Below are 22,632 nucleotides of genomic sequence, written 5' to 3' on the forward strand. Positions count from 1 at the left end.
CTTCCACCATAGGTGTCCAGGAACGTTTTGCCACTAAATGAATGCAGGATCAGGCTTTCTGTTAGTTAGTAGAAACTCTAGTGAATGTCATGCCTACTTAATTAGAGCAATAATCGGGTAACAAACTGCAGAGAATCTATTTCAGTGACTGAACAATGGATTAATGGCATATTTGGTCTGTTGAAATGGAACCTGTGAACCCATTCGCAGTCATTAAAAACTGTTGGTTATCTAGCTTCCTACTGGCAGCTTGTTGTTAATTCTTTCTGCTTTCCTTTTGTATGCTGGCTCACTGAGTTGATCTTTTAATATAATTCTTTCAAATAAGCAGTGTAAACAATATTTAAGGAACTTATGAAATAAGGGATTTTTTCTGCACAACATACTCCTGAGCATTGGGATAGCTGGTTATCTGCTGTGTATGTTTCCATCAGCGAGCAAATGAAAGATTTTGCTGTACTGACAGGTTTTAGTTTCTGTAAGCAAATTATGCATTTTAAATTAAGAACCTAATTTTTTGTAATGTTACTAACTCTCCCTAAGGCTACATGTATATTCACTTTGTTACATAAGCATTAGAAAGAGATGTTAGAAAAATGAGTAATAGAATTTTTATTTAGAATATAAAGGAAACTACCAAAAGATTTTCACATTAACATTGTCCCAGTTCTACCTATTTCTTATCAGTAGTACAAGCAAAATAACTATGACTACCAATACAAACAGATCCCAATGTGGTCGCAGCATGGTGTCCAGTTTTGACATTTTCCGACTTGAAGTAAACTGCTAGGACAGAAAGGGAGAGCTCAGCAATACAGAGAATACTTTTTTACATGCAAAATAGAAGCTATTTTTAAAATGTGTAAAATGAAAGCATTATGCTCTTTTTAATGAGGTTTTAGACAATGCTAGGATTGGTAAACTTAAATCAGGACAAGATGTATAATATAGTAAGCACAGAAGAATAAAGCCTATAATAAGAACATAATGGCCATACTGGGTCAGACCAATGGTCCATCTAGCCCACTATCCTGTCTTCCGTGAGTGGCCAATGCCAGATGCTTCAGAGGGAATGAACAGAACAGGGCAATTTATGCATGATCCATCCCGTCATCTGCTCCCAGCTTCTGGCAGTTAGGGTATATCTACACTGCAATTAAAAAGCTGCAGCTGGTCCATGCCATCTGACTCGGGCTGTAGGGCTGTTTAATTGCAATGTAGATGCCCAGGCTTGGGCTGGAGCCCAGGGTCTAAAACCCTGTGAGGTGGAAGGATCCCAGAGCTCGGGCTGCAGCCTGAGCCAGAACATCTATACCACAGTTAAATAGCCCCTTAGCCCAACCCCTGTGAGCCTGAGTCGACTGGCACAGGCCAGTTGTGGGTATCGAATTGCAGTGTAGACATACCCTTAGAGGCTTAGAACACCTAGAGCATGGGGTTGCATCCCAAATCATCTTGGCTAATAGCCATTAATGGACCTATCCTCCATGAACTTATCTAATTATTTTTTGAACCCACAATTCTATAAAACAGACATTCTGAGTTCACCTGGGTTTTTTTGTTCTGCATATAGGGCATCTGTAATGGGGTGCACAAGTACTGCATGGCTCCGAGGCAGCACCCAGCTTGCTTACTATGTGGAAATCCCCCACAGATTGGGAGGCAGTATAGGAACAGCTTCAGAATACCAGTATTGCATGAAGGAACCAAATGCTATTCCTAGGGAAATTTGGATTATAGGTTGTATTCCCAAACCTCAGATTCTGATAGTGTTTGGTGGAGTTGTTTCAGAATAGATGATCAGAAGTATTTCCTTTCACTGTGTGAAGTGGAGGGACAAGCAGCTGGGTTTTCTAGTTAATAACTAATCAAGGCATGGAGGGAAGTGAAGGAATCCATTGCGGAAAGGTTTATTATAGCTCAAATCTGTGTCCTGGCAAAAGTTGACTGGACTAGTCCCCTGGATCTCATCAGCACTACACCACTCCTGGGTTTTTGGGAGAAGATTGCTTAAGAATAAGCAAGGACTCCACTCCCTTCCGATGACCATGATGTGCTCCCAGGTCCTGATGAGCTGACGACACAAACTCTGATGCCTTGCATCATAAGGGCACTGTATTGCCACTAAACTTGGCAGACTGGCAGTCAAACTAAAGGTTTGAAGGGCTTCAAGTCACATGCACTTTAATTTACAACTAAAATTATAGGTTTCACTTTTGAAGGGTATTCTGCATTTGTACAAATGAAAATTGCAGTGTGAGTATAGAGAAATAATAGTGCAATTTGTATGACAAGTCTTGGATGGTGGGCCTATTTTTACCTAAACAGGACTTATTATGTAATATAGCCAGGGTCTGGAATAGGTGCAATAAGCAAATCTAAAAGTATAGAATAAAAAGTAAAAAATATTAGAATTGGCCCTGGTGAAAGCCTATCAGTATGTCCAAATCATACTTACCTTGAAAAGGTGCATCTCGCTGAATAGAAGCTTAACTTCTAGCTTCATACGTGCCAAGAACACTGGAATGGAAGCATCTGGGCTTGTTTGTGCTGCGAGGTCATACCACCTTTTAGCCAAATGTATATCCTTAAAAAAGAGGGGGGAAGGGTGTCTCTTTTACTTAGAATATGTGGAATTTGCTTAGATGAATGTTGTGATGCTTTAGCTAATCTTCAAAGCATTTCTATCCTTTGTCTTTTAGGTTTCTGCTTTTCAAGTATTTTTGTAGCTTAGTATATCATAAAGCTATAACAATACCTGAAAAGCATAAACCTTAGATTCATGTATAATTGTTGGCATGAGATAAAAATGGATTTTGTTAACATTTAATTTGTGTGCCTACCTTCTACAAACTCATTTTCAATCCCCACAACCTCTCACTTCATTTGTCTTGTGTATATAAATGGTCTTCTGAATTCAATGGGAAGTCAAGTTGAGGTCAGCATTTGCTCATGGATACTTAAAATAGGCAGTCAGACATTTTAAATTATCTAATTAAGCAGTTATTCTGTATATCTAAAGCTAGAAATACAACAACCCAATTATCTAGTTTACTAACTAAATTTAGTAACTATATGTGTACAAAAATTAGTCCATAAATTTAATGGACAATTTTTTAGTCTAATATCCTCAATTTTAGCTAGCATATTCATGTCATGATGGAACCAATTAGTAACTTTGCCCCATCAGCTACTTTCTCAGCAGAGCACATTTTGGTAAAATATTTATCTAGTTAGTAAAGTACTAGAATCTTTCGAAAGGCATTGATCTAGCTAGGCTTGTAAAGTGTGGCTGCTTGTGCTGCTCATCATGTCTTGGTTAGTTTCTCCTGTTAATTTATTTTTAATGTATAGTTGTCTGCAAATTTCTACTTAATAATTATTAGTAATGAGTAGAGATTCAATTTGGATGCTTATCTCAAACTTACTCTGATCTTAGACATCAGGCTGTAAATATTGCTAGTACAGGATTTCTTCTACAATTTCCAGCACTCCTTTTTTCCCATCAGGTCAAAAATACTATCCATTCTTAGCTGAACGTGCAGTATTTCAGTTAAAGATAGTTGAATTCATCTTGTCTAACTTAAATACCACTGTAAGGTTTCAAAATTTGTGTTTGGATTCCACTTAGGAGAGGCTGGAAAAGGAAACGGGTTTTATCTCTAATATAATGGTTCTCAAAGTGTGATTCATGGAGCTGTTATATCACAATGGCATCTGCAAGTTGTCAAACAATTGTTGCTTCATGTTTGTTGAAGCCTAGTCAAAGACTCTTCAGAATGTCCAGACCAATGAAGAAACCCAAAGAACAAGCTACTCTTTCCACCCTCAAGAGCTGCTTCATGTCTTTGTCAGCATTTTCTTTGGTGAAAATCCAGTTAACCATATATACATATGACAAAGTAGTTCTTTTTTTCTGGTTGTTTTCTAAGCTGAAAGTGATCTGCAGTGATTCAAGTAGTGGAGGTTACAGGTAATAAGAAAAGAACTTGTATCAAAGTCCTCCTGCCAGGTAGAGCATAGACAGTACAGATACAGCATGGGCAGAGAGAACCAAGAAGCTCTACACAGTTTATGAAAGAAAAATTTTGGTCCATCTTTGGATCTGTCTTTTACATTACTTTTTCATGTAACCAAGAACTTTAGTTTTCAAAAGCAAGGTGTGGAATTGAGGTTGGGAAGGGAGGTGACCACAAGAGGCTCCTTTTCCATATCATGCAATATTTCTCATGTAAATTTGAGAACTCCTGTTGGGTGTGTGCAATACATGTAGCAGAGTCATAAAGGAGCTATATTAGGAAGGTCAGCACTGATCACTTCTTAAGCTTAATCTGTTTATCTTTCCATCCTATTTATTTTACATTTTAAAAACCTATCTTCATTTTCCCCACTTCCCTTCATTAAGAGTGATATAAATTGGGGGGAAAGGGGTAGAGAAATGAACCTGTCTAACAAAGCAAACCTGAAAAACATCTGAGATGGGGGAGATGCCGAAGAGGCCTGATTCACCTTTATCTTACTCTGTACAGGGCAAGAGGATTTCTGGAGAGCATGTGTGGGCCAAATGGGCACTGCTACTGAAAATCTCCAGTCAAAGGCACATGGGGCACACATGCACCTGAAGCAGAGTACCCGTACGGACACTATTCAAAGAAGAATGAGGTTCAGGATGAAAAGGAGAGCTACATAAAATAAAGATGGAATAAAGATAGATGTACCATGGTTAGTTGGAGTGCAGAGTGGATTGAGGAGAGAGTTCCCCCATGGTTGGGGGGAAAAGAAGCAGAAGTGATGCTACTTAATTTCTTAATACATTTTTTCAAAGAAACTGAAAAAACAGATAGATGATGAGAGATGGAACTAAACCAAGAAGGAAAGATGAACAGCAGATTTGGGTGAAAGTGATCATGAAATGGTAGCGTTCATGATTCTAAAGAATGGTAGGAGGGAGAACAGCAAAATAAAGACAATGAAGGCAAGAAGGCAAACTTTAGCAAACTCAGGGAGTTGATAGGTAAGATCCCATAGGAAGCAAGTCTAAGGGGAAAATCAATTGAAAACAGTTGGCAGTTTTTCAAAAAGATATTAAGGGCACAAAAGCAAACTATCCCACTGAGTAGGAAAGATAGGACGTATGGCAAGAGACCACCCTGGCTTAACCAGGAGATCTTCAATTATTTAAAAATCAAAGAAGAGTCCTACAAAAAGTGGAAACTAAGTCAAATTACAAAGGATGAATATAAACAAATAACACAAGTATGTAGGGACAAAATTAGAAAGGCCAAAGCACAAAAGGTGATCAAACTAGCTAGAGAGATAAAGCGTAACAAGAAAACATTCTACAAATACATTAGAAGCAAGAGGAAGACCAAGGACACGGTAGGTCCATTACTCAATGAGTGGGGGAAACAATAACATTAAATGTGGAAATGGCAGAGGTGCTTAATGACTTCTTTGTTCCAGTTTTCACCAAGAAGGTTGGTGGTGATTGGACATCTAGCATAGTGAATGCCAGTAAAAATGAGATAGGATCAGAGGCTAAAATAAGAAAACTAACAAGTTAAAAATTACTTAGACAAATTAGATGTTTTCAAATCACCAGGGCCTAATGAAATGCATCATAGAATAGTTAAGGAGCTGACTAAGGAGATATCTGAGCAATTAGCGCTTATCTTTGAAAAGTCATGGAAAGTGGGAGAGATTCCAGAAGACTGGAAAAGGGCAAATATAGTGTCAATCTATAAAAAGGGAAATAAGGACAACCTGGAGAATTACAGACTAGTCAGCTTAACTTCTGTACCTGGAAAGATAATGGAGCAAATAATTAAGAAATCAATTTGCAAACATCTAGAAGATAATAAGGTGATAAGTAACAGTCAGCATGGATTTGTCAAGAACAAATCATGTCAAACCAACCTGATAGCTTTCTTTGAAAGGGTAACAAGCCTTGTGGATAGGGGGAAGCGGTAAACATAGTATATGTTGACTTTAGTAAAGCTTTTGATACTGTCTCAGATGACCTTCTCATAAACAAACTAGGGAAATGCAATGTAGATGGAGCTACTATAAGGTGAGTGAAAAACTGGTTGGAAAACTGGTCCCAGAGAGTAGTTATCAGTGGTTCAGTATCATGCTGGAAGGGCATAATGAGTGGTGTCCTGCAAGGATCAGTTCTGGGTCCGGTTCTGTTCAATATCTTCATCAATGTTTTAGATAATGTCATAGAGAGTACACTTATAAAGTCTGCAGACCATACCAAGCTGAGAGGGGTTGCAAGTGCTTTGGAGGATAGGATTAAAATTCAAAATGATCTGGACAAACTGGAGAAATGGTCTGAAGTAAATAGGATGAAATTCAATAAGGACAAATGCCAACTACTCCATTTAGGAAGGAACAATCAGTTGCACACATACAAAATGGGAAATGACTGTGGAAAAGAATCTGCGGGGGTCATAGTGGACCACAAGCTAAATATGAGTCAACAGTGTAACACTGTTACAAAGAAAGCGAACATCATTGTGGGATGTAGTAGCAGGTGTGTTGTAAGCAAGACACAAGAAGTAATTCTTCTGCTCTACTCCGCGCTGATTAGGCCTCAACTGGAGTATTGTGTCCAGTTCTGGGTGCCACATTTCAGGGAAGATGTGGACAAATTGGAGAAAGTCCAGAGAAGAGAAACAAAAATGATTAAAGGTCTAGAAAACATGACCTACGAGGGACGATTGAAAAACATGGGTTTATTTAGTCTGGAAAAGAGAAGACAGAGAGGAGACATGATAAGAGTCTTCAAGTACATAAAAGGCTGTTATGAGGAGGAGGGAGAAAAATTGTTCTTCTTAACCTCTGAGGATAGGATAAGAAGCAATGGGCTTAAATTGCAGCAAGGGAGATTTAGGTTGGACATTAGGAAAAACTTCCTAACTGTCAGTGTGGTTAAGCACTGGAATAAATTGCCTACGGAGGTTGTAGAATCTCTATCATTGGAGGATTTTAAGAGCAGGTTAGACAAACACCTGTCAGGGATGGTCTAGATCATACTTAGTCCTGCCTTGAGTGCAGGGGACTGGACTAGATGACCTCTCGAGGTCCCTTCCCAGTCCTATGATTTCTTGTATCAACCTTTAAGCCCTGTTCAAAGTTTAATTTAGTAATAGTCTGTTTTTATAAATTTTATTTCTTAAAATTCAAACTGTTATTGAAAAGCAGTCCATAAAAGTAAAGAAGTGTAAGGGCTTAAAGATGACACTGTCCCCTTATGGGCTACAATAATTCAGCTTGTTCTGTCCATATAAGAATGACCCTCTTTTCTCTTATTTCTACCAAATTAGTTGATTATTTTCTGCTTATAGAATATCTGCAAGACAACTTTAATCTCCTCAAATTGGCTGATTTTGGGACAAATATGCTGATCTCGAGACTTTGGCATTCATTTCACTTTCCACAAGCATCCATGCTGGTCAAAGTCAATTTTTCAAGGATTTGCAGTAAGTTCATGCAAAGGGGCATGAACATGGCCACAGCAGTTTTACTGAAAAATGTAACCAAATATTCATGATGCTTTTCACTATTTGCCCTCTCCTAATAACACTTTAGAAAGTACTCTGAATTCCTTAGCAGAAAGGCATTACTATAAGTGCGGACAATGACTCTGCTTCACAAGAGATTTTAATAACAATACATTATCAATTATTTATTATTAATATTGCTAATATTAATAATTAAATATTAATAACATTAACCAAATAGAATAAGGGCCAAATCGTCAGAAGTATTTGCATATAACAGGATAGCTAATAGACTTACCTTTAAATTTGCACATGCAGTCATATTCATTAGATATGTAGCTCATCTTTTGTATATGCAATTTCTGTAATTGTTCATGCCGTTGTGGCAACTTTGTGCATAAATTAATTACATCATTGCATGCATACACAAAAAATCTGGAAGCCTTGCCCAAGGTCACAAAAATATGTGGCTGAGTCAGGGACACATCGCCTGCCTTCTGGGCCTCATTTTGATTACATTCTTCCTCCTAGGGCTTCATACTTCCCTCCCATAGGGGAATCCCCAGGAGGGAAAAACAACCCCCAAAATGTTTAGTGGTACCTATACATGCTGCTCTTGGGAGTGGGGTTTGTATCCTCAACAAGGGGACAGAAGGTGTGGACCATACAGTGGAGTCTGAGAATCCACAGAGATATCAAGCTATATTCCAATGGATTCCAGACATCCTCAGGGCCTGGAGGTCCAGTTTGTCAAGGCAACATATGCCGGTTGACTGCATGGCTTCTGCAAACTAAGGGCAGAAGGCGTATAGAGACATTTAATGTGAATTTGATTGAGCTTTGCTCACAGCCATACCATACTGAAACAGCTTACTGCTGCTCATAGATGGAGAAGGAGCAAAGTTGGGAAGTAACTTGGAAGGAAAAGAAAAGCAGGAACAGTAGGAAAAGCTTCTGAGTGTGACTCTTTGCAGAGGAGTGACTGATGATGGCATAGTGTGGTTGTATGTTTGTCTTAGTTATGTGCCCAGTTTACAAGTAAAGAGATGCTTCTTCTAACTGACAGTCCTTCAAACTCGCCTGGGATACGACTTAAGCTACCATCTTTGCTTCTTGTCACTATTACCAGTAATAAAAGTTCTGTAGTCCAAATAGAGAAGCCCCATTGTCTTCAGTGGGTCTAAACCACTGTAACAGCTTGGAACTTGGTAAATAATTCCTGTATAAGAGTGAATAGAATCCTGCTCATTTTACTTTAGCTACACAGGCAACAGTTCTGATGATTAAAAGGGTGTCATTTTTACTATAATTTTTAAGACTAGAAGTGGTCTGCTTCCATTATAGAGGCACTGCCTCTGTGTAGGCGGATGCACAAGAGTGGGGGAAAGGATGGATGGTGGCTCTCTGAAAGAAACCCCTGCCTGCCTTCTCCATATGTTCTTCTATCCCTTTGTGCAGCTGCTGGAGCTTACACACAAGCAGGCAGCCATACTACCCTGTTTCCCCGAAAATAAGACATCCTCCGAAAATAAGGCCTACTTACAGTTTTGCCTCTCGTTGTAATATAAGGCATCCCCCCGATAATAAGACCTCCCCGATAATAAGGCATCCACCGATAATAAGGCATTTTTCATTTCTGAAAAATAAGACATCCCCTGAAAATAAGACCTAGCGCATCTTTGGGAGCAAAAATTAATATAAGACACTGTCTTATTTTCGGGGAAACAGGGTAGCTTCTCTCTTTTCCCCTGGCATCATTCAGAGTTACAGTGGAGTATAGCATAACCACCTCTCTTCTGGTTCCAGATCACTGGAGCCTTGCTTACTTCCCCATTACTTCCCCCTAAAAAGTGGAAGAATGAGAATCATCAGAAGAAGGGGCAATCAGCTGAGAAACCAATCAGAGAACCAAGCCCATGGCGTTTGGAGACATGTCAGGTCAAGAACTGGGACATTTATGAGGGACGAAACTAGGTTGGGGAGGCGCAAAGAGATTAGGGGAGGAAGAGAGTTGGGAAAGGATGCAGAAGATCTGAGAGTGCTGGAGGAGGGAGACTGGAGAAACCAGATAGAGCTGTGGCGAGATCGAGAGGAGAGGCATACAGGTAATGGGCCTGGGCAAGGAGAGAATGAAGAGAGACTAGGTAAGATGATAGAAACAAAAAGTTGAAGCCACGAACAGGAAGGAGAGAAATGAGAAAAAGGCAAGGACAAAAGGAAGTGGAAGGAAGCAATGGAAAAACAAACAAACAACAAAAATGGCAAGAATACACACAACTTCAGATTTAGTAAGTTGTATCATTTGTTTCTACATTGTACTGAGCAGGAGAGAATATTGGGCCAGTGGTAGGGAGCCATTAGGGCAAACCAGCACATCTCTCTTCCCTCATGCCCTGCAAGCATGAGATTAGGGTGGGATTCCTTTATGATTCTAAGGCATCAACTGAATGTCAGTTGAATCAGGAAGAATTATGTCTTTTGTATTTTTTCGGCCTTTCTGATGCAACTTTAGATGTTTTTCTTATTTATAAGTAACCAATTATATTTTTGAATTTTACTGAACTAGTCTCATTGATATCATGTGGTCATAGATCTTACAGGTTGACCATGCACTGTTTAAAACTGAATTTCCATGTTTACTGCACTAACTTTATTTTCATTTCTCATCCTTGTTTTTATGTGGCAAGATGAAAGGGCACTCATTTGGCCTTCACCATACCATCTATCATTTCACATGTATCTCTCAGTCATAACCTGCCTGACCCTCCGTTACAATTTTAATAATCTCTGTTTACCTAATTTTCCCTCGTATGGGAGATTCTGCCTCACCCGGAATGCTCCATTAGGATATTATAGCTATAATAGCTTTTAATTTCAACGATATCTATTAAGGTTAATTTTACACACAGATTGCACCATATGCAGTCCACATTACCTTTGGAATACCTAAACCATGTTCATACATATATGCCAGATTAAACATGGCTTGAGCGATGTGGTGATCAACTGCAAGGCTGTAATGAATTGCTGCTGTGACATAATCCCTCTTGGTTCCATAACCGTAAAAGTGGTAATCTCCAGTTTTTACTCTAGCAAATGCATTGCCTGGTGGAAACATTAAAAAGAAAAGTCACAACAAAAATCTAGATTAAACTGTGCTTCTTGCTAAATTTCCTCCTCTAATAAAATTGTATTTTTCTCTTAAATACAATTAAAAATGAATAAAATGTAAATTTGAAGCACTATGGTTTCAGTCATCATAGAATTATTATAACTTATAGAGTATTCTAAATAGGAAGGATTTGGGAAGAAACCAAGGTGTTGAGAGTACAGAAGTAGGAAGGAAGTCCCATATGTAAGGAATGGCATGGAAGAAGGGGTGAAGGTAATGCGAGAGAAGAATAAGAAAGGGACCGACAGGAGGGCCTATTGGAATGCAGAGAGCAGAAAGAAAAGTAGGAGGAAATGAACATTGAAATGTGCGTGGGGCAGAGTTGGTATACAGCCTTGAAGGTGAAAGCTTGAATTTGATGTGAAAGACAAGAGAGAGATTAGAAAAAAAAAAAAAAAAAGGAAGCAACATGGTGGCAAGAAAGGACTGTGACAACCATATTTTGGATAAACTAAGGGGCAAGACGAAAAGTTAGCAGTGTGATGTCAAAGGCAGGGGGATGGAGATAAAAGGGTAGATTTGTATGTGAAGGGAAAACAGACAATATAGCAACAGCCTGGGAGCGGAGGGGAAAAAAACAATAAATATGATCCCTATTTGAGCATCTTGGTGACAGGGAAAAGAGTGGAAATTTTGACAGGAATGGAGGAGAATAGGCTGTAGTGTAGACGTAGCATCAGAAATCTTCTCCCCAAGTAGATACTTATAAACTATAAAGGAGGTTTTCTAGACCCCAAATTATTCTTGAAGCTGTATTGCAGTAAAGCATACAAATAGTGCACATTTAACAAGTAAGCATATTTTACACATCTTTATGCTTCTAAATTTCCTATAGTTTTTCTTGGTGAGTAGGTGTAAGTTTTTCTTGGTGTTCATTTAGCTAAAGAAACCATTTTTCCTATTCAGTTTTAAAGTCTGTAGTTGAAGTTTTGTGATAAAGTACCCATGAATGAGGATTGAATCAGTGGAGGATAAATGAATAGTTGAGTGTTTTAACCTAGAAATGTGAGAATTTCTTGAATGTTAGATTGTTTTTAACATGCCTAAGGCGGTAGTACAGATATCCTTTTAATCGTGAGTTAAATATGTGAGAATCAGTCCCTTAATGATGTTAGCTTAATTATCTGACGTTTGTAATGCCATGTTCTTGGGGCACTGAGTGTTCATTTCTCTTCTGGCTGTACAATCTGAGGAACAGAGTTGAAGAAAATCATACTTATAAGAGTGGACATCTAACTGCAAGGTATTTTTAACTATGTGGTGTTCCATACCTTGAGCTGCAGCTCTGTTCCACAGGAGAAGTGCTAATGGATACATCTGATCATTGCTGAGAATTTTAACCTGTTCTGTAAAAGAAAAATTGAATTTGCATAGTTTACAACAGCACTTGGACATACATATATAATTTATAGAGAAAATAATTTAACTTCTCTTACCAGATTCCAAAATGTAAGCTGAATTACTTTGAGCTACTTCATACCCCATTTCTGCTAATAATGCATATTGAATAAGAGATGAATCTATATTACCATCCTGATAAGCGAAGTATGCAGTCAGGAATTTCTCAGACCAACTTCCTAGTTCACAAACACTTCGGTAAAGCTGAACAGAGGAACAGTGATAGAACAAACCCGTGAGGTTTTACACTTCACCCAGGCAATAAATCTTAGGAGCTTGTAGCTCCTGCTGGGGGGACACAAGGGTTAAAGTTACAACATTTGTCTGTATTGTTTACAAAACAATAGTTATGCCAATTGCATCCTTAACTGATACAGAGTACTTAATCATTAAAAGTCAGATGAATCCATATCTAAACTGACTCTAAAGTTGTTTTCTTAGTTGCATATAAAAGAAAAATACACTGATAAAAAACAAAAATGTTTTCTGTTATACAACAGTTATTTATTTTAAGATGCTCTGCTGAATATTAAGCCACAAATAAGATTTCAATTAGAGATGAGAGAAATTTGTCAGATGAATAGTTTATTCCCCCCAAAATGCAATTTTGTGTCGACAAAACTATTTGCAAATTTGACATACATTTTCCAAATACTATTGGACAAAATAAAATGTGTTGGGCTAGATTCTCTAGGGGACTTAGGCACCATTCGCAAAAAACCCATTGGTGGTGCTCCCACCTGCCCCACGCATCCAATAACTAAGATGCTCCCCTGAGATGTGAGAGATCAAGGTTTAAACCTCTACTCTGGAGCAGGGACTTGAAGCCAGGTCTCCCCATCTTAGCTGAATACCCTAAACACCAGGCTGCAGGCTGGAACTCTAGCAATCTCTCCTGTTGAAGCTGTTCCACTTTGTATAAATAATTATGGGAGCAGGAATTTGAACCTGGATTTCTCGCCTCCCCTATAAGTGTCACTTTTTTTGGCCCAATGGCTATTCAGCTATTTAATGCAAAGTGGTACAGTTTCAACAGGAGAAATTGAGAGGAACTCAACCCAGAATACTCTATTTTCATCTTTGTCTACAGCTTATGCACAAGACAGCCGCCCAGTGCACTGGTCATTTGTGACTAGCATATGCTGGTGAAATTCAACTCTAAGACTGATTATGACACAATAGTACTGCCACTATGTAATAATGTTTTGGCATTTCCCCCTAGTGATCTTGAAGTACATCACAATTAAGCTGTGTATCACAGGATAGTGTGCCACAGTATTGGGGGAGAGGGGAACTCCATCCTGATCTGCACTGTGGTTGCTGGATAAAGTTTTGCAAGATGTAAAGATTCCTATGGAAGAGTACGTCTTAGAGAAATAATTCTTATATAACTATAAAAAGTCATGTCATGCATATGTATTTCATAAGAAAGCCGGCAATGTAAAAAATCTAGCTATAGTGCAAAAGTTGCCAGCTAACTGCCTGAGCTGAAAAGGGGCCAGTTGAACTAGATATATTTATAGTACATGGGAAACTTGATAAAACTAGAACTGCCAATAACATTCTAAAATAGGCATGAATAGTTGTGGGCAAAGAACAAAAAAAGCCACAGCAAATCTTCCCTAAAATGTTTTATCAATAGTCAGATATACAAGTACTTAGGAATTCTTGAGATGAATGGTTCTAAGTTAAATCCATCTGTGACATTTTAGGCAGACTCAACCTACTTAAAAAAAAAGAGTGAATGCCAAATTGATAAGTACTGTACTTACATTGTTAAACTAATTTGGTGAAGAGTTATGAAATAGATTTAAAGATTGAGTCCAGGGCTGAGGGATGTAATACTTTGGTTTAATTTCAGTTTATTGTTGGGTTTATTATGCTGGTGCTGGGTGGTGTCAGTGGCCTGTGAGGTACAGGCAGTGAGACTGGATGATTCTGTGGTCCCTTCTGGCCTTAAACTCCATGGGTATGTCTACATAGCATTTTGGAGCAAGCCTCCCAGCCTCCCTTCCTAGGCTTCGGAGCTCAAGCTCCAACCCAAGCCACAACTTCAAACACTGGGTAGGTCTACACTTACCTCCGGGTCCGGCGGTAAGCAATCGATCTTCTGGGATCGATTTATCGTGTCTTGTCTAGACGCAATAAATCGATCCTGGATCGATCCCGGAAGTGCTCGCCGTCGACGCCGGTACTCCTGCTCGGTGAGAGGAGTACACGGCATCGACGGGGGAGCCTGCCTGCCGCGTCTGGACCCGCGGTAAGTTCGAACTAAGGTACTTCGAATTCAGCTACGTTATTAACGTAGCTAAATTTGCGTACCCTAGTTCGAAATGGGTGGTTAGTGTGTACCAGGCCACTGTCTAGCCATCTATTTTTAGAGCATTAGTGTGAGCCCCACTAGCCCAAGTCTGTCAACCCGGGCTGGAAGGCTTACTCCAAAATGCTGTGTATACCCACTCTATGACTCTGAGGTGTAAAGGCCATCATACCTGCGTGCTATGGGTCACCCTCTACTCTAACTTACACTGGTCTTATCTGGAGCAACTCTATTGACATCAGTGGAGTTATTCTGGATTTAGACTAGTGTAGCTGAAAACAGAATTTGGCCCAGATATGATCACTTTTCTCCTACTTAAGAAAATATAGATTTCTGACTCTAAATCATAGCATATAGGCAACTTTCATAAAAAGAGAAGTTAAAATAGTAATACAAATCCTGGCTATTACTTCTATAACTAATCACAAATCTTTAAAAAATATACTATTTACCTCAACTGCATTTTGACATGATCTAAACACTCCAGTCCCTGCAGCATACATCTGAGCCAAATAATAAACAGCAATGGGTTGTCCATTTTGAGAGGCCAAGTAAAAATATTTGAAGGCAAGTTTATAGTCTTTCCTTACTCCAGAGCCAGCTGCAAATCAAGTTGAGATTGGAGACTTTAGTTTTTGTAAAATTACAGACTACTGATTAATGCAAATTTTTAATTAAAAAATGCATAGTACTTACAGTGATACATGACTCCTAGCTGGAACTGTGCATCTGCCAAACCTTTCTCAGCTGCTATATGAAAGTATTTAAAAGCTTCAGTATAGTTCTGAAAGGTAATTACCCTCCATTACTGAAAGTTCCAGGTACCTGCCAGCGTGGTAAGAATTGTGTGCTCATGAAAAAGACAAGTTTTGTCTCACTTTTGAGTGGCACAATTTAATGACAGAATGTTACGCTGTATCCCAAACAAATGAAAAACAAAATCAAACTAACATTTTCTCCAATGAGCAGCTTGTATAGTATTTGAGATCAGGGTCCTGATTCTGATCTCACACCAGTTATACTCCATAGCGTTGAATGGACTAACACCTACCAATGTTTTTTATTTATTTAATTGGACTCTGGGCCTCATTCTGCTCAAAGTTACACTAGTATAAATCAGGAGGAACTCCATTCAAGACATACAATGGTGTGTTCATGATAGTATTCAGAGTACAAGAAAAATTACTGATATTTGCAGTGCTATAAACCTATTAGTTGCACCACTTGAATGAGCTATATTACAGTTATTTGAGCTATAATCCCCTACTAAAGGGTGTTTTAATCCATAGTTGATATTGATTAAGCATTTTATTTTCTCGGATTTTTACTAGCTGTATTGTGAAAAACATATTTGAAGTGACTAAAATAATTCTTACCACAGGAACACCTTTTCCTTGATAATAAAGAAGGCCTACACCCCATAGTCCAACTGCATTACCCTAAAATAATGTATTAAGTTTGAATGTAATTTTTCATTAAGACATTGAAAAGCACTTGCAATAAAGAAAACATCTATCAGATAAGTTACTAACCAATTAGTTATTCTTGCTTTTCTTTTACTATGATATAGTGAACTTAGAACTATGTATTCTGATAATGATTATGAATCAATGCTAAATTAGTATGCTTATTCTGATGACTCTCATGACTACTTGTAGAGAGACACCATACCATATGTTTAAAAAGTGGCTTTAATTTTTGTTATCCACATGTAATTTCATTGCCATTAATAAAAGTGGCTTCACTGGATGGTAAAACTAGAGCAGGGTGTTCCCCTTCCCCCCTGAATTGGAACAAAATCAAATTTCAAAATATAAAAATCCTCTGAGAAACAGAATTATCTTTTTCTGCCCAGCTGTAGTCTGGATTCACATGAAAAAGAAGGGTCTGGAAGGTGGTCAGGCTGAAAGAGATGTAGGCAGACTGGGGTGGGTGCACATTTTTCCTCCACTGGCTCTAGAGAGTTCAGGCTGTATTACTTCCATGCCATGCCCCCCATATTAGAAATCCTATTGTAATGTGGGGCATCTGAAAACAGCTGTCTGCTGAAAAAGCATGGTAGTGATCTCCATTCATGCTGTTCTGTCAATAGATGTTGGGGGAGCACTAGCACACAGAGAGGCTCTGAGTGGATAGCCCCAAGAGACATTGGGAGGTCAAATCCATGTTCTGTTCTACGGTGGGGCACAACCCCCCCCCCCAACATAATGATTAGGGAGAAATCTCCACAAATAAAAGGGAGATTGTCCACTTCAGTTTCATTGCAGAAATTTCTTCAGTTTCACGCCACAGATGGTGCCAGCCCAATACTAAATATTTTGAAAGTCCATTTTTAATGCTCTATTTCAACAAGTATTTGCTTCTTAGTTACTCACTTCGGAAGATCGTCTTTTGTTCTTTGAATATTTAGCAGAAACAATTGTGTTTTGGCCAAAGTAAGCAAGCACCCAGTAATGGATTATTTAAGCCAGGCCTGCACAACTCATAAAGCGGCGGGGGCCATATTACTCCAAAGAAAACAGCCCCCCTCCCCTGCCGCCGGCTCACTGCCCGCCCGCTTGCCTCCTCAGCCCCCGACCCCTCCAGCTCGCCTACTCACCCCCCGCCACTGCCCGCCTGCTTCCCTCCTCAGCCCCCTCCCTCACCCGCTGCTTGCCTACTCACCCCCCGCGGGTCGCACAATGAGCCCACCTACTCACCTGCCGCGGACCGCACAGTGAGCCCACATGGACTGCATGCGGCCCCCGGGCCACATGTTGTGCAGGCCTGATTTAAGCTAACAGTCCTTCACCATCTTGGCTTTCTCATCTTGACTCTTTCCTTAGCTCTCTTTGGTGCTCTCTAGTGCAATATGAATTGTACACACACTCTTCTCTATTCACTGAGTATTAGATACAACAGCTATTTAATTTGCCTTGTTTGTATCTTGGTAATACTGTATGTGATATACCCATGTGCATTTAAGCACAATGGGGTGAGTTAAGGATGAAGTGACTCCTAATTTGTTGGCTTTGTCAGAACCTTCACTTTTTTCTGCATTGGCAGGAAGATGCATAAGATGAGCGCATAGGTCTTTTTCATCTCCAATTTCTATGACCCTGTGATTTTAAAATTTATTATGTAATTTAACATCAAAAAGCTCAATAAGATCCTATTTTTTATAAAGGTAGATCTGCAATTTTGTATTTTCAGAGTCTATGTAGCCAGATCGAGATTTTGGCTTCCTTTCTGACATTAATCAACAAGAAATCCAAAAAATACATGCCCTATTGATGGACTGGGGCCAAGCGAATGACTCAAAATTTCAAATATGAGCTTAGGGAATCCCATTCTCTTGACCAAATAAAGCAATCACATACATATTAACAAACATTACCTTAATCAACAAGGAAGCCACTTTTGGAAAGAAGCAGCACATAGGTTTCATAGGAAAGGGAAGAAGAAGTGCTTCAGCATAATCTGTATACACTGAGTCGTCACAAGGTAAAATGGGAAAAATAAATTACAATATCCATACAGACAAAAGATATGGTCATTAAAGCATGCTTTTCCTGTACTGCACTTGGATCAAATCCAAAACTTCCAGAGATAGGACCATGTCACAGGGTGGCTAGCCCCTTAATGGGACACAGGACCAGCCCCCTCCTGTAAAACAATTAGCTTGCCTCCCTAGGTGGGGAGAATGAGGGTGTCAGGTGATTCAGTCCGGCCTGGGGTAGATAAGGAAGAGGCCTGGAGAGAGAAGAGGGCTGATGGTTGGCATTGGCAAATGCCTGCAGATACTGAGAAGGCTCCTGCAGGGAACCCTGAGTTAGCCGGTGAGGGAGACACTAGCACGGGAAGAATGGCTGCCTGCTGTTCTCTCCCAAAGGGGGGAAGAATAAAACAAAGATAATGGTGGTCAGCTGAGGGAAGCTATGGAAGGTTACAGCTGATTGATATTAAAAAAGCCCTGAGGAAAACCATGGGACTCCTCTGTGAGAAAGAGAAGATAGCACAGAACCAGAGAGAACAATTTCTCAGATAGGAGGAATTGGGCCCAGCTAAGGACTGGGTTGAAGCGACTTTATTTTCAGTTGATTTTGGTTTTAATGAAGTAGACCCCCTGAAGGGGAATTTTGTGCTATACCTTTACACTAGGGTTGCCAACTTTCTAATCGCACAAACATCCTTGCCCTACTACTGCCCCACCCCTTCCCTGAGGCAAAACTCCTGCCCCACCCCTTCTCGGAGGCCCTGCCCCTCACTCACTCCATCCCATCTCCCTCTGTTGCTCGCTGTCTTCCACCCTTACTCACTTTAACCGGGCTGGGGCAGAGGGTTGGAGTGCAGGAGGGGGTGAGGGCTCCAGCTAGGGATGCGGGCTCTGGGGTAGGGCCAGAAATGAGGGGTTCAGGATGTGGGAGGGGGCTCCAGGCTGGGGCAGGAGGTTGGGATGCGGGAGGGAGTGAGGGCTCTGGCTGGGGGTGCAGGCTCTGGGGTGGGGTCAGGGATGAGGGGTTTGGGGTGCAGGAGGGGGCTCTGGGATGGGGCTGAGGGGTTCAGAGTGTGAGAGGTGGCTCCGGGCTGGGGCCAGGGATTGGGGTGTGGGCTCTGGCTGGGGGTGGGGCTGGGGATGAGGGGTTTGGGGTGCAGGAGAGGGCTCTGGGCTGGGGCCAAGAGTTCAGCGTGCAGGAGGGGGCTCAGGCCTGGGGCAGGGGGTTGGGGTGTGGGAGGGGGTAAGGTGTGTGGGCTTGGGCCGGGAGGCGCTTACCTCGGGCGGCTCCCAGAAGCGACCGTCATGTCTGGCGCCTAAGCTCAGGGGTAGTTAGGTGGCTCCACGCAATGCTCCTGCCTGCAGGCACTGCCCCCACATCCCCCATTGTCCACGGTTCCTGGCCAATGGGAGCTGCGGAGTCGGTGCTCGGGGCAGGGGCAATGCGCAAAGACCCCCTGGCTGCCTCTGTGTCTAGGAGCTGGACATGCTGGTTGCTTCCGGGAGCCACGTGGAGCTAGGGCAGGTAGGGAGACTGCCTTAGCCTTGCTGCACCGCCGACCGGACTTTTAGCAACCTATTAAACTCTCCTAAGCTTTCAATGGTCACCAGTAGATTGATACCAATTCCGGTAGACTCCCGGCTAATCTGGGAGGGTTGGCAACCCTACTTTAGACTGTCTAGAGTTTTATTAAGGAGTCCTGAGAGAAGAGGAAACAGAGGCAAGATGCCACAGAGCCACTCCAGGCCATGTGGGGGCACTTGTGAAGAGGCAGCCCTGCAACACACCATAAGGAGATCACACGCTACTTTGCTGCTGTGGTATTGTATGAACGGGATTTTGCCATTCCATGCTAAAGAAGGCAAATGTTTAGTCACTAAAGAATTCAGTAACCTGGCCAAACCTGACAAAGCCAATAATTTCCAACTTTCCTTTTCTTAGCAAGATCATTTAAGAAGGTGGTACTATCTCAGTTATAGAAGTACTTGTCCTCTGCCAATATCCAGCATCTCTTTCAGAACAGGACATGGCATAAAAATTTCTCCTAGACTGCAGGATCCACTTGTTTCTATCAGACAGATCATAGTGTTTTCATGGGCACCTGCTACTTGTCATCCATTCTACACATCATGAGACCACTTAGTGAGTTCTTGTGATGCCTTGGACTTTAGTGAGAATTGAGGATGATCAGGACCTTCCAGAATCGGGCCTTTAGTTTGCACACAAACAATGACAGTTCTATCTCCTGTTTCTACTTCTCCAACTTTTCGGCTAGCTTTTCCATTACCCTCAACATCACCAACTGCATAACTTTATATTTCATAGGCTTCAGAAGTGTGCTATAGTTACCTACTTCTTAAAAATCTACACTGAACAACATTCCCATTAAATGGAAGAAATGGACTGCATGCTTTCCTCGTGTAATTTACACACTAATTGAGGTGTAAATCAAATACACTCTTAAAATATTGTATACAAACAGATACTTTTTCTTATATTACCTTTTCAGCTGCCATTGTGAAGTACTTAAAGGCAGAAGCATTACTCTGTGTCACTGCAACACTTCCTTCTAAAAACATCTGATCAATATAAAGAAAAGGAGATATTTGCTCCTTAGATGTGTTATGAATCCCTGCCTATCCAGTTTCTCATAAAAAATATAAACAGTAGGACAAAGTCCGCTCCTACTTCCACTTGTACATCCCCAATAAAGCCAATGATATTGTACAGACGTAACTGAGAACAGAACTTTGCCAGTTCTCTCCCATTCATGAGTTTTTCTGACTGGTTTAATGTACTAAATTTTTACTGATTTATACTGAGTATACACTAATAGAATCATGATAATTACTTGTTTGTAACTTGTTTTCTTAAAAAAGCCTTTAGGTTATTTGTAATAACTTCTGAGGCCAAGATTTTCAAAAGTGACTGGTGACTACTCTTACACCCCTGCGTGGCTACTTTAGGCTTAGCCATTATCTAGTCCTTGACTGTTGCAATTTACCAAATTAATCTCATGAAAAGTAATATGTACCTTTCCCAGGAATGCCATACCATGTGTATTCCCTGCTTTGGCTGCCTTTAGGAAATAGTAGAAAGCTTTCTGAATAAAAAGCAAATAACAAAGTTACATTTTTTCACCTGAAAAAGGGCTTTTTTTTTTTTTGTAAATTTCAACCATGACAAATGTTTTGCACAGCTTTACACCTCTTCTTGATTTAGACAGACCAGAAAGTGTCACAACGCAAAACTGAAAATAGCTTTACACATTTAGGCTCTGAACCTACAAACGCTTACACACAAGTATGATTTTATGCCCATGTGGAGTCCCACTCGACGGGACTATTCATGCATGTTAGCCTTTGCAGAATCAGGGCCTTAATCTGGTATGGTAGGTGGGTGGTGGCTGAATCAAAGGTAAGAACAGAGCATCTAGATCCATTACCTAAGGAGACTCTGACCTTAGACAGGAACAGATTGACAGTGTTGAGGCCATATGAACTAATTTTTACAAATTCTTGTTACCATGTATGTGACCATAAGAAAAAAACTTTAGTGTTCCCCATAATGTGAATTAGCTTTTAGAAATATAATTTGCCTTTAAAATACATCCCCTCCCACAATTGTCTCAGTTTTGTGTCTGAAAACACTCAGATAAGCACAAATTGTCATCAGTATCACACGTTTTTTATATGTACATGAATTACAGTATATGTCTTCTTACAGGGTCAGTCTTAGACGCAAGGAACTGCTTAGATATTTGGATTTTTGAGGCCCCTGAAAGCTGCACTGACCCAGTAAGTCAAAAGTTGTCAGATCTACTCCAACAGCAAGAATAGAAAGGGAAGAGACTAACTGCCTTACTTGCTCTGCTCCCCACAGGACTAGAGAGGGAAGAAACTTGCCTCTAATTCCATCCTCTCTCATATATGTTTGCTGCAAATGTTTAAAAATTATCTTGCACTGAAACTTTTTTGGCTGCTTTGGGATACTGAGATAATTATGGGGCCCGGATATTCTGTCTGAGCCCACCCACCTTCATAACCATGCTAGCTGAAACTCGGTAGAATAAAGTCTTTTTTAGTGTATAATAGGGTTCTTAATTGTACAGAATCAATTAAGATAAATGACTTTCGTTTACTGCAGAATATTCATTATGCAAATAAACTGGCTGTAGTGAAAACTAGTGTTGCAAGATTTAATCCTCAGCTCTTATTTAAATATACCTACAGAATGATCTTTCTCTAGTCCCTTCCTTCCTGCAAGATGTAATTGTCCAAGAAATACCTGGAAATAAGTATTCAAACATTTTATTTCAGCAATATTCTCTGTCTTTCTGAAATCCCAGAAAAAATACCATTAATTCCCACTGGGCAGAAAATAAAAGTTTTGAAAGTACTTTATTACTGACTTCTGAGCAAGTAGTATATCTGGAAAGCTTTCATACAATGGAATAAATATTGTAATGGTTTTGGCATAATCTAATAAAATTATTACTTCAATTCATTTTATCGTAGCACCCAGAAATTCTAATCGAGGTTGGGACCCCACTGTACTAGGCACTGCACAAACACATGGTTCATGCCTAAAGAGCTGACTTCTAAAACCCTAATCCTGCAATCAGATCCACATGAGCAGACCTTTGTGTCTGCATGGAGTCCAATGGAAATGAATGGTTATGTGCCATGTAGGGATTCAGCCATACCAAGGAGTCTCCTGTACCCATTTCCCCTGTGTGCCCAAATCCTGTTCCCGTTGACT

The 22,632-nt window shown here is 40.3% G+C and overlaps 1 protein-coding gene across 1 annotated transcript in view; it reads right to left on the bottom strand.

Moving 5' to 3' along the window:
• Positions 1 to 545: 545 nt before the first annotated feature.
• SEL1L2 (SEL1L2 adaptor subunit of ERAD E3 ligase) overlaps positions 546 to 22,632 on the bottom strand; it is a 47,235-nt gene continuing 25,148 nt past the window's right edge. The window contains exons 8-18 of the mRNA XM_034764156.1: positions 22,102 to 22,158; positions 20,906 to 20,974; positions 20,373 to 20,450; positions 15,772 to 15,834; positions 15,092 to 15,179; positions 14,848 to 14,996; positions 12,114 to 12,279; positions 11,949 to 12,023; positions 10,441 to 10,610; positions 2,459 to 2,587; positions 546 to 786 (exon numbers count right to left, since the gene is read on the bottom strand). Coding sequence (XP_034620047.1) covers positions 670 to 786; positions 2,459 to 2,587; positions 10,441 to 10,610; positions 11,949 to 12,023; positions 12,114 to 12,279; positions 14,848 to 14,996; positions 15,092 to 15,179; positions 15,772 to 15,834; positions 20,373 to 20,450; positions 20,906 to 20,974; positions 22,102 to 22,158 — 1,161 coding nt within the window. The 3' untranslated portion in view covers positions 546 to 669. The remainder of the gene's footprint in view (positions 787 to 2,458; positions 2,588 to 10,440; positions 10,611 to 11,948; positions 12,024 to 12,113; positions 12,280 to 14,847; positions 14,997 to 15,091; positions 15,180 to 15,771; positions 15,835 to 20,372; positions 20,451 to 20,905; positions 20,975 to 22,101; positions 22,159 to 22,632) is intronic.

This window comes from Trachemys scripta, chromosome 3 (assembly GCF_013100865.1).
Source record: "Trachemys scripta elegans isolate TJP31775 chromosome 3, CAS_Tse_1.0, whole genome shotgun sequence".
Classification (NCBI taxonomy): domain Eukaryota; kingdom Metazoa; phylum Chordata; order Testudines; family Emydidae; genus Trachemys; species Trachemys scripta.